Source organism: Montipora capricornis, chromosome 8, assembly GCF_036669925.1.
Source record: "Montipora capricornis isolate CH-2021 chromosome 8, ASM3666992v2, whole genome shotgun sequence".
NCBI classification, from domain to species: Eukaryota; Metazoa; Cnidaria; class Anthozoa; order Scleractinia; family Acroporidae; genus Montipora; species Montipora capricornis.
Window position 1 is genome coordinate 22,625,406 of NC_090890.1, and position 10,717 is coordinate 22,636,122.

Below are 10,717 nucleotides of genomic sequence, written 5' to 3' on the forward strand. Positions count from 1 at the left end.
GTGCACTTTTTTTGGTGTCACAAGCTCCTTTTCTATAGTACTTTAATTTCGTTAACTTAAGGCAATGGTCTCTTGCTATATTTTTTGATTTTGGTCTCTCGTTTTCCTCAGAGATACTGCTGCAGGTAACTACTTGGTGTAGTGCGCTGCAAGTTATCGCGCGTGGGATCGGAGGGCCGCGTTGCAAATTTGGAAATGAGAGGAGCTGGGACCAACACCATCTGCAGTAACTTCCTGATCCAGTTAACTCGTGCCAAACTGCCAGCCTCCTATGGAGTACAACGAAAAGAGCAAGTTGACACAAACACCAACCCGGTGTGGCCAGCACATCACGCATGCGCACAACCATTTCACCCGGTCAATTAGCAGCCATGTACAATCTCGTTCCCAGAGCCCAAGTGTCTTTTGGTCAGCGCCAAGACACGGAGTTGGCGCTGACCAAAAGACACGTGGGCTCTGGGAACGAGATTGCAGCCATGTACAGCTGACAAAAAAATAAAAGGATTTGTATGAGAATCCCCATAACAAGCTGAAGAAGATAATTATATGAAAAAAACTCTCAATTAAAAATCCTAAGCTTATTACCATTGTGGATGGCTTCCTTCCTGTGTGGTTATTTTCCAGATCCGACGCGATTTGAGCCATTTCACAATTTCGTGGTTGTTAGGTCCAGATGAGAAAAAACTGGCCAAGGTTCTGAACTTTCAATGTACTCGGCAAGAAATACCTTAGATGCTCTTATGTGGTTCTTTGGGAACATTAAATTTGTCGTTTATGTAAGTGGGCGCGCCGAATATCATTGGGAGGTCTCTGGAAGCGAGTCGGCGCTTGTAACTCTGCCAAGAGAAAATGAGGGGACAGAGAGGGAGGCTGCCGATCCAGCCCTTGGGATATGTCATGTCCACGAAAGTTATTTTTAGACGAGCGGAAGTCTTCCGAGACGTCCGCATGCAGGCCAACCTCGGTCCGATGTTTGAAAGAAAATAAATATTCATCAGCCTTCCACGTGCGCCGTCATTTTCTCTTTTCACTAAGAACCTGAGAGCGAGGCAAGACTGCATGCGGACGTCTCGGAAGACAGACGTCCGCTAGAACAAAGACTTCCGCTCGTCTAAAAATATCTTTCGTGGACATAACATATCCCGGCCAACGCCCTGAGCCTCCCTCTCTGTCCCCTCATTTTCTCTTGACTCTGCCCCATGTCACTGCGAATCTCCGCACAGAATTGTGAACCACGAAGCCTCTTCGCTTCACCAAAGTAACGTTCTTTGACAATTCTTATCAGTTCAACTTCAAATTTCATTTTTGAACTATATAGATCCTGAGTGACCTAAACTAAATAAAGTAATACTTCACACGTAAGCGCGCGAGACTACAATTGTAGGAATGACATGTAGCATTCAGTCTTTTGGCATCGTAACGTTTGTACTTGTATTATGCATGTGCTTTGTATCTTGAAATTGTTACTTTTTCTTGTAATTACAACCTGAAAATTGTACTTTGTATTATATATGGATTGATTGAAACCGCAAATAAAACTGAATTAACCTATTAACCCAGCATATGTTTCGATCTGTGTTGATAAGTTACTTTTTTAACCACACCAGCGTGACATATCCCTTTACGTTCTTTTGACCTTTGATACACCTATCAATCAATAAAAAAAAATTATTTGTTTCTCCGCATGTCTAGCATTTTTTAGTAAACAAACATATTGCTCTGCATACATTTTTCTGGGTTTCTCAGAGCCTGCTTTGATAGTATCTAAATTACAGTGTATTCGATCAGTCAAACGGTTTTACTTTTCTTCAAGAACCATAAAGGTTCAAACGGTTTTTTCCCATATGTTATGCTGTGAAACAGTGAAATCAAGTTGGCCTGCGATGGACGCAAATCAGATGTCCCTTTTGAGAACCGTCTGGATTATCCTTGTCTTAGTTTCTAACAAAGGTTAGTTGGACATTTTGCTTGAATATGTAGAACGGGAAAATATCTCGCACGCGAAGTCTTCGAAAGTTTCAAACATTTTCTGGTTTCCCAATATCTAGGAGTTTTATTAAACAAACATAGTTCTGTATAGAATTTGTTATCTTTATCACTTTGACAGCATCTAAATTCTGTCTTCGGTCAGTCAAACGGTTTTACTTTTCTTCAAAATACACCATATAAAGATACAAACGGCATTTTTTTCGCATGTCATGCCCTGTAAAGGTGAGATGAAGTCCCGGGGATGAAGTTGGGCCGCGATAAACCGCGCAAATCGGATATCCCTTTGATAACGGTCTGGCTTATCCTTGTTTTAGTTGCTAACGAAGGTTGGTTGAATATTTTGCTTTACGAACAAGACATGCAGAATAGGAAAATATCCCACGGACCCTCCGAAGGTCTCAAATATTTCTAGATTCCCAAAAAAGACCTTGTATGTTTCGTTCTGAATTTTGAGACTGTAGCCGGATTTTCGTCTCTGTTCATGTGCAGAGCAGAACGAATCAGGTAGTGCTCGAGCGGCGTTTTTACAAGTGCTTTGGACTTGTTAGTTTTAGTTAGATCACATTGATTTGCACAATATATTTTCGTATATATAATTATAAATCGATAAATATTATTACATGGAGTATATGTAAGCTAGGCTTCATTAATCGTTTCATCATTCGCTTTCCGGGAATCGAAGACGTGAAATGTGATCTTCCTAGTTATGTCTACCTTAAAAATTATCTGGTGAAATGACAAAATCTCGCCCGAGTCTATTTTTGAAACCCCGCCATAACCGGAACACCATTCGAACAAAAATGGTTACTCGCGAATAACAGTTACACGCAAACGACTCGTTATTCACGAGTAAATGTTTGTCTGAAAAACGTCTTGGACTATGTCAATTTGCCATGAGATCGTAATTGATAGAAGGCAGTTTTCAATTGATGCCTGATGTGAACCTGATGTGAAACTTTTAGGCGCCGGGATTCCACTTTTGCTTTACGAAATTTCTCACTGTCTTGTACAATAATAAGAAAGTTAAGAGCGGACACACAAAACAAACACTAGTTATTTGTAGAAAAACCTGTCCTTTGAAGGGATCGATTTAAGCTCCTCGTTTAACACAGCACAAAACCTTTTTCGGCTGATTGTGAGATAAAATAACAAGTGAAGTATGGTTTCCTTTGTTGCAAAGAACATCTTAGTTCTCACAATCATGCGCGAGAGAGAATTAACTTTTCATCGATAATAAGAAAATTCTTTCCAGAGTCAAGGGCGGACACACCAACAAACAAACAAACAAACACAATTTATTTGCATAATAAAAACCTTTCCAGTTGAAGGGATCAAGTTAAACTCCTCGTTTAACACAGCACTAAACCTTTCTTGGCTGATTGCAAGATAAAATACGAAGCCTGTTTTCTTTTGCCACAAAAGACATTTACTTTCTTTAACTGTTTTTTAAATAAACAGTTTCTTTTCCATAATTGAAATTCAAGAGGACTGCTCTGGGCAATTAGGAAATTAAGAATATTTAAAACGCATAAATAAGCTTTCTTTTCGTTCAGAAAATAATTCTTTGCTCTCCTAGAGAACCTTCTAGTTATTACATGTGTTAATCTGTTTTTATTTTTACTTAACTTGGTCTCATGTAAACTTATACTTCGACATAAGTCGACAGCGTTCTGTTAATAGTGTTTGCAGAAACGGCAGCTGTTTCTTTTTCAAAAAATAAAAGAGTCGTATGGGTTTAAACGAGTGGTGTCGCGATGCTATAGTTGACAACTGAGGGACATATTCGTTCCAGTCGCGTATTTTCTAGAGACGTGGCCTCTCACAAAGTATTTGCAAGATAAGAGTGTCGTTATGGCATGGGTGGGCTCCCCATCACAGTCACGAATGAGTCTGTTTTTAGAATACCCGTTCCCGCAAAAATCCGAGTTGTCATATCCCTGAAAAAAACATGACAGAAGCAGTGACATAACGCGTGACATGGCTTCTTCTGATTGGTTAAAATTGGCGGCCTTTTGTTGTTTGGCGCGCAAAGCGTGGGGCAAGACCGCAAAGTGATAGATCAACACTGTTATCTAATTTACTCTTGGTATTCGTGGAAGGCGGAATGTGGGCGACGTGCAGCTCCGGCTCACGTACCACGCCTTTTCTTGGAAAACACACAAAGTACGTCAGTTAGATTGCAATGTGTTTCCCAATGGCATTGAAAGATGAAATAATTTGTTGTCGAACTTTTAATAAAAATCGGTTTAGCGGTTTAGGATTAAGCTTAGCTGTTTTACGCGACTTAAGAACCGAACGACTTATATATGTCATCTTAACACTGTAAAAAATTGGACGAGTCGGTAGCTTTTCAAGGAGCCACTGTAGTTTCAACGCCTGTTATTAGACTAATAACAAGTTGCTTCCAAAAGTTTAAAAATGCGCTGTCTGTGCTCACATCCATCATCAGGAGTTCATATTTTAATTGTTGTTCTGTTCCTTAGCAAAGGTGAGAAGAATGTAGTTTCTACATTAAGTCACCGTTGTTGTATTGTTCTAAAACTTAGGATTAGGAGTCCATTCTCCTCCTCAAAAAAGGTAAGAAGAATGCAGTTTCTTCATTGAGTCAACTGTAATTGTATTGTTCTAAAGCTTAGGAATATGGAGTTGCGAAGGAAAGCTATCTTTCCTGATATGATATGAATGAAGGGTCTGTTTACAAAAGGAGTAAAAGGATTCTTTTGTAGCTTTGCGCCTGGCAATAAAAACAGCGAGGAGTACCCGATAAGAGAAGAAGAGACATCGTATGCAGAACCTTCACAATATTCTATTTCTTTAGTATTGTCTATTATTCCGCAAAAGATCTTGAAAACCTTTGAAACGGGAATCTTCTTACATTTTTGCAGTTGATTTGGCTCGAAAAACTATAAAAGCCAATTAAGTTGAAAAACAATACGTGGGATTGATGTAGTAGCGATAACGATTATGATACAGCGTTTGGCTTGGATTCAAGACAAAACCTATTCTCTGATTTCTTTTTGTGTACTAACTAAAGAAAATGAAAGATAGCTTTCGACTCCTGCATTCCAATATAAATAACTGCGTCGAAATTTTTGCGATCTGGGAACTTTGTCTAAGGATCCCAACTTTGACTTGTGGGAAACTAAGAAGACATTGTCATCTAGAAAATTCGCCAACGCTCATCCTATGCACCGATTATTCTCTTGGTATGTTTTCAAAGTGGAATGCATCGAATCGTAATACAACTTTTATAGAAGCACGCAGTTGACCAAGTAAGAAAAACGTGGTCTTCTCGATTATCTTCGACAAATTCCACGATCTTGGTCCATGAAGAAATTCTTTAATTAAGGTTTTTCCGCATCTATATTTCAGTGACACCTCAACTAGAAAATGAAAGCTATCCAGTTAGCTGAGTTCCTCAACTCTTGGGTGTTTATTTGAAATAATACTTTCACGAATGTCTGAAGGAATGTCTGGTTTTGGATTGAAAGGGTTAATGAGGGTTAGGCCCCCGTCAAACAGACAGATCCTTCATCAGGAAAAACATGAAATTTTATATCATACAACGTGGTCGCGCGCAATATTATGTATGCGGCTATTCGACCATAATACTGAAAGAGAGAAAAGGAAAATTAGTCTGGAGCAAACCATCTTGCACAAGCCTAAATCAACAAAACGTGCTTGTTTTTTGCCACCTAAATAAATTAACACCACATTGTAACAAAGCACAGGAAGATCACGTAATATTATATCCGTTGGACCGACCGCGAATAAGAGCCTTATGACTCACGTGATCAGCTGCCATGTTTTGACCAAAAAAAACAGAAATAATCGCATATAACAGTTAAACAATTTATTTCTAGAAACCGACTTTTGTACACCAAAGTGCCTCTGTTTTTCTTTTTGTTTTGTTTTGGGACAAACTCATGGCTTCCGTGACCTCATGTGCATCTTTAGATCTTCTTACTGTTTTCACAGTTGAACTGGAAGGCCATTTATGAAAATATGCAAAGTAGAACTAATTACTATCACAAAAACGTCACACTTCAGGGGCACCCAACGACCAATTTGTTGTAAAATGTATTATTATACCCCAGTTAATGAAAATAAAGAGTTTTTAAGGCATTTTCAGGTGTTTTTCAGTGTTGCTGGGAAAACATTATCTGTTCCTTTTTCCCAGCGAGACACATAAGAAATTTCCCAGCCAGCTAGATAAAACTGGTTGGTTTCCCAGCCAGCTGATCAAATTTATTTCCCAGCCAGGAATTCCGCGCGCTTTCAAATCCCTCGATCCGAAACGACAAAACCGGGACAAAACAGGTTTTTCCGCAAGCGCAATCACTCTGACCAGCCGTCGGATCTTTTTTTTTTTTTTTTTTTTTTTAGTCATCCTCAGTCTTCAGAGTTTCTACAGCCAGCTCGGGTTGAAATGCAAGGAAAAGTCAGACATTCCCAGGCAAAACCTCTATCAATGACAAAATTTCCCAGCCAGCTCATCGAGACACCTGTATTTTTGCCAGCCAGCAAGATTCCACTGGGGAACAGATAATGTGAGGAACAGATTCGTTGGGTGCCCCTGACACTTGGACTCGCTTTGAAGAGGAGGCAGGCATTAATTCGGAAATAGCCTATTGCATTGCATTGTAGTGGGAGCTTCATGGTTAACCCAGTGATCGATGCGAAAAATTTTGGTTTTGGTTATTTCACCATTCGGTGTACGACCTTCCGTCCGTCCATAGCTCCGTACGTTCAACTTTTCACGTAGGCCAACGCACGAAGTTTCATGGCCAGCGAACGGCATTTGACACTGCGGTTTTAGTAAAACAAGCAAAGATTTTTTTAAATATGTCGTGGATCGGGGAAAGAAAAGAATAAGTGAGAAAAGAAAAACAGTAAGCTGGCGACGAGTAAACGATGCTCAACGTGAAAGAGAGCGAATGACGAGCACGAGAAAACAAGCAGAACATCAGTGTCAAACACTGAACGAAAGAGGGCAAGAAAGAACCCGAATAAAGAGACGAAATTATATTGACGAGCAGTAGAAGAAGGAGCAAGCACGAGCACGAGAAAACAGGCTGAATGATGGTGACGGAAAACGGCAAAAAGAGCAAAAAGTAGCACTTGAAAGCTGGACTAATCGTATGGTATAAAGCAGACTAGTTATTATAAAAATACCTGAAAACAAAAACATAGATAAATAATAATTGAGGAGCTCCGCTTTTACGAATATTAGTAAATGGTCTCAAATCAAGTGCGACTCGCAAAAACAACATCGAAAAATTGTTTTGAAAGTCCTGGTTCGCCAAAAAATATAGATTAAAGTACTTTAGTCTCGCTCACCGTTATCTCTGACTGCATGAGAATTTCAGAAAAATCGAACGTGACATCAGATTATTTATTGTATAAACACCAGTGAAATACCACGTGAAAAATATCGATCATGTTTAAAAATATTTTTCAACACTCGAAGAGATATTTCGTATCCCCGTGCGGCCATGTAATATCCTCTAGTTATTACACAAGGCAAATATCATTACCTAATTTGCCTAACAGTGAACTAACTGATTCACGATGAAGGTTGTTAAAGCGTCAAAACGTGTAATATAGGCTGAATAGGCCATTTCCGAGTTCATGTTTGCCTCCTCTTCAAAGCGAGTCCAAGTGCGAAGTTTTCGTTATGAAAATTAGTTTTCATTCAAATGTAAAGTAGAACTAATTACTATCACAAAAACTTCGCACTTAGGGGGTGTTTACATGATACCGGTACGAGTTTCATTCTGGTACGAGTTGTCAACTTCATACCGCGTTTACATGGACGACACAAATATTGACACAGGGATGACGCATGAACCAAAACAATAATGGCGTCCAATGAAGTATTGCTATTAAGTATGTTTTCTTTTGCTGCTTCGGCAATCACATTGGCGAATACTATCGCAAATGTTTTACTCAATCAAATGGTTGTCAGGCGGCATAATATGGCGCGTGCAACTGCACCGGACGCCATCTTGACGAATATTTAGAAATACAACGCATGCGTCAATAGTCCCAGTCCACCACGACTTGACGACTCGTACCGGAATGGGAGTCAATGTAGCATTTACATGATACCGGTATAACTTTTCATACCGTTTTGAGAATTTCCATCCGGTACAACTACCGGGATGAACTCATACCGGTATGAGTTGTACTGGTATGAGATTTTTCACCGGTATCATGTAAACAAATACAGAGCGATAAGTAAGAACCGGGATGAACTCGTACCAGAATGAAACTCGTACCGGTATCATGTAAACACCCCCTTAGACTCGCTTTGAAGAGGAGGCAGACATGAACTCGCAAATGGCCTATTGAGCAGCTGTTGTCAAAATATAAAAAATAACAATCAAAACACTGCAGGCTGTCAAAAAATGTAACTGGATCAAGGTCAATTTTGACAAGCGTCACGAAGTTTTCCCTTGCTCTTTGGTCCCGAGGGAAACAGCTACTTTTGTTTTTTGTTTGTTTAGTTTTATTTTCTCGAGAGTCCTGACTTCGTCTCTGGAAAAATCAGCACTCGATGCAAAACTAAACTAAGTAGTTTCCCGAGGGACTATACATTAAGTGCTTCAAGTTGTGCTTTATATTTAGACTTTCCCTTCAACATTTGTAGCAAAACAAACAAACGTGGGCAACAACTGCTGAATAGGCAACTTTCACGATAGCGTCATTTGACTTCAACTACTAGAATTCAGTTTGTTTTTCTTTTCTTCCTGATTAAATTTTGTATTCCCAGTGGGGTAAAAGTAACAATAGACTCTAATTAGCATGAGACAAGCAATACCTGAGGGATTCTGGTACTTGTAGTCAAATGGAGTCATCATGCAAATTCCTATTGTATCCCGTTGAATTTGATCAGGGGCACGTGACCAAGAATCAAGCAATCACAGTGCTCGTTTGTTGAGTGAACGTCTAGGTGTATAACAAAGACAGTTATCATCTAAATGTATCTCCTAAACTACCGTTCTCGAGTAAAAATAAACAGCTGCATTTAAAAATGACGCTCTGTTAACCCTTACAGTTACCTCATTGCTAGGAATAAGTAGCAAATGCTTTTTATTCTGCAGCAAAAGATTGCTGCAAGGTCACTGTCCTGAAGGGTTATTAAAGAGAGAAAATAGAGCGCAAATTAGCGAAGCATAGCTTCAGGACAAATCCTTAATTATAAAGTTTTTAGTTCGTGAAGTTTAATTTTTGTGACAATCTATTGGCATGATTTTTTTTCTTGTTAATGCCGCTTCATGAAGTACAAATAACAAAGGGCATTTTCTTAAAATCCACGAGATCTTCCTCATCCACCATTGCGACGCCAATGAGGTATTTTCCGTTCGTAGTTCTCAGTCCCCGGCTGCAGGGAGCACTTGTTGCCCTGAAAAAGTGTGACGTCATAAAAAATTAAATTCGTGAAATTATGGGATTTTTCTGGGTATTATGATAGAACAACATCCAAAAGCAGTCAGAACGCAGCTCTCTTATTTCATTGGATCCCTTTAGGAAGCAGCTCTGATGTGTTTTACGTCATGGTCCATTGTTTCTTTTGTATCGTTCTTTGTGGCCATTGTTTTCAGAACCAATCCCAAGAGTCGTTCCGAGAGATGCGTGGCTACCTCCAAAAGGCTTACTCGCCAAAAAAGTAGCATTTTAGGGCAAAAAGTCTTTGAGATATTAGCCCAGGCATACCCTGATGACTCGATACAAATCCTTCTAAATTTGATTCAGCTCATAACATTAGGAACCGAGTCAAATTTTAGAAGGATTTGTAGGGAGTCATCAGAGCAAAACGGGATTAGTATCTCCGAGACAATTTGCCCCACAATGCTTGTTTTGGCAACTAGGCCTTTCAGATGTTGTCCTTTCAAAATATCCCAAGAAATCCCATAATTTCAAAATTTTTTACGACATCACCACTTTGGGACTCTTTTGGCCGAAAGGAAAAATACCATAATACTCTTTGTTTGTTCCCGCAAATGTTGAATAAGCATTGTTTTTGTTTTCTCTTGGGACCATTTGAAGTCCCAAGAGAAACTGGAGACAAGGCCTATGGAAAATTTGGGGAACAATCGAAGAGTAATATGGTATTTTACGACTCAGCCAATGCAATGTGCCGAAAACCAGACTGATGGAAGGTCCATTCATTGCAAAGAAAAAATAACTTGCAAAGGATTGGGTCCACAGTCCCAGAGTTGTTACACGCTCTCGTCAGTGGTGTGATTCCGTATATTTTGAGGATTTCGTACATATGCAGGTCTCCATTGATTTAAAAATAGTGTCAAGCTCATACTAAACGTTCACTACATGCAAGCTAATCAAAGAAAAATAATCAATTCTGAACGAAATTTGTCTGACAAAGGCATATCAGTGAAGACGCGCGGCCTCAAAAGAAAAAGAATGTCCAAGATGGCAGTTCCAATGTGGATTCAGAATGTTACACAAATTTTGCGACTTATTATCGTTGACGGACACTTCAACATGAACGGACACAACCCGATAAACATAGATAATATGGTAGATATCACTGGTATCGCACACAAAAACAAGTTTAAACATAGCTTGATCTTTTAAAATATTGTAATAGATCTAGTTTGAGAGTTGTGCACTCCCACTTAAGAACTGGAACTAACTACGGGATCTGATTGTTGTCCCAACTGAAGTCCCTGTTGTTTTAGTCTCGTTAAAAGAGACACATTTA

The 10,717-nt window shown here is 39.4% G+C and overlaps 1 protein-coding gene across 1 annotated transcript in view; it reads left to right on the top strand.

Annotated features, from left to right (window-relative positions):
- Nucleotides 1-1,724: 1,724 nt before the first annotated feature.
- Nucleotides 1,725-10,717, top strand: part of LOC138013846 (serine-rich adhesin for platelets-like) — a 31,276-nt gene continuing 22,283 nt past the window's right edge. The window contains exon 1 of the mRNA XM_068860894.1: nucleotides 1,725-1,950. Coding sequence (XP_068716995.1) covers nucleotides 1,845-1,950 — 106 coding nt within the window. The 5' untranslated portion in view covers nucleotides 1,725-1,844. The remainder of the gene's footprint in view (nucleotides 1,951-10,717) is intronic.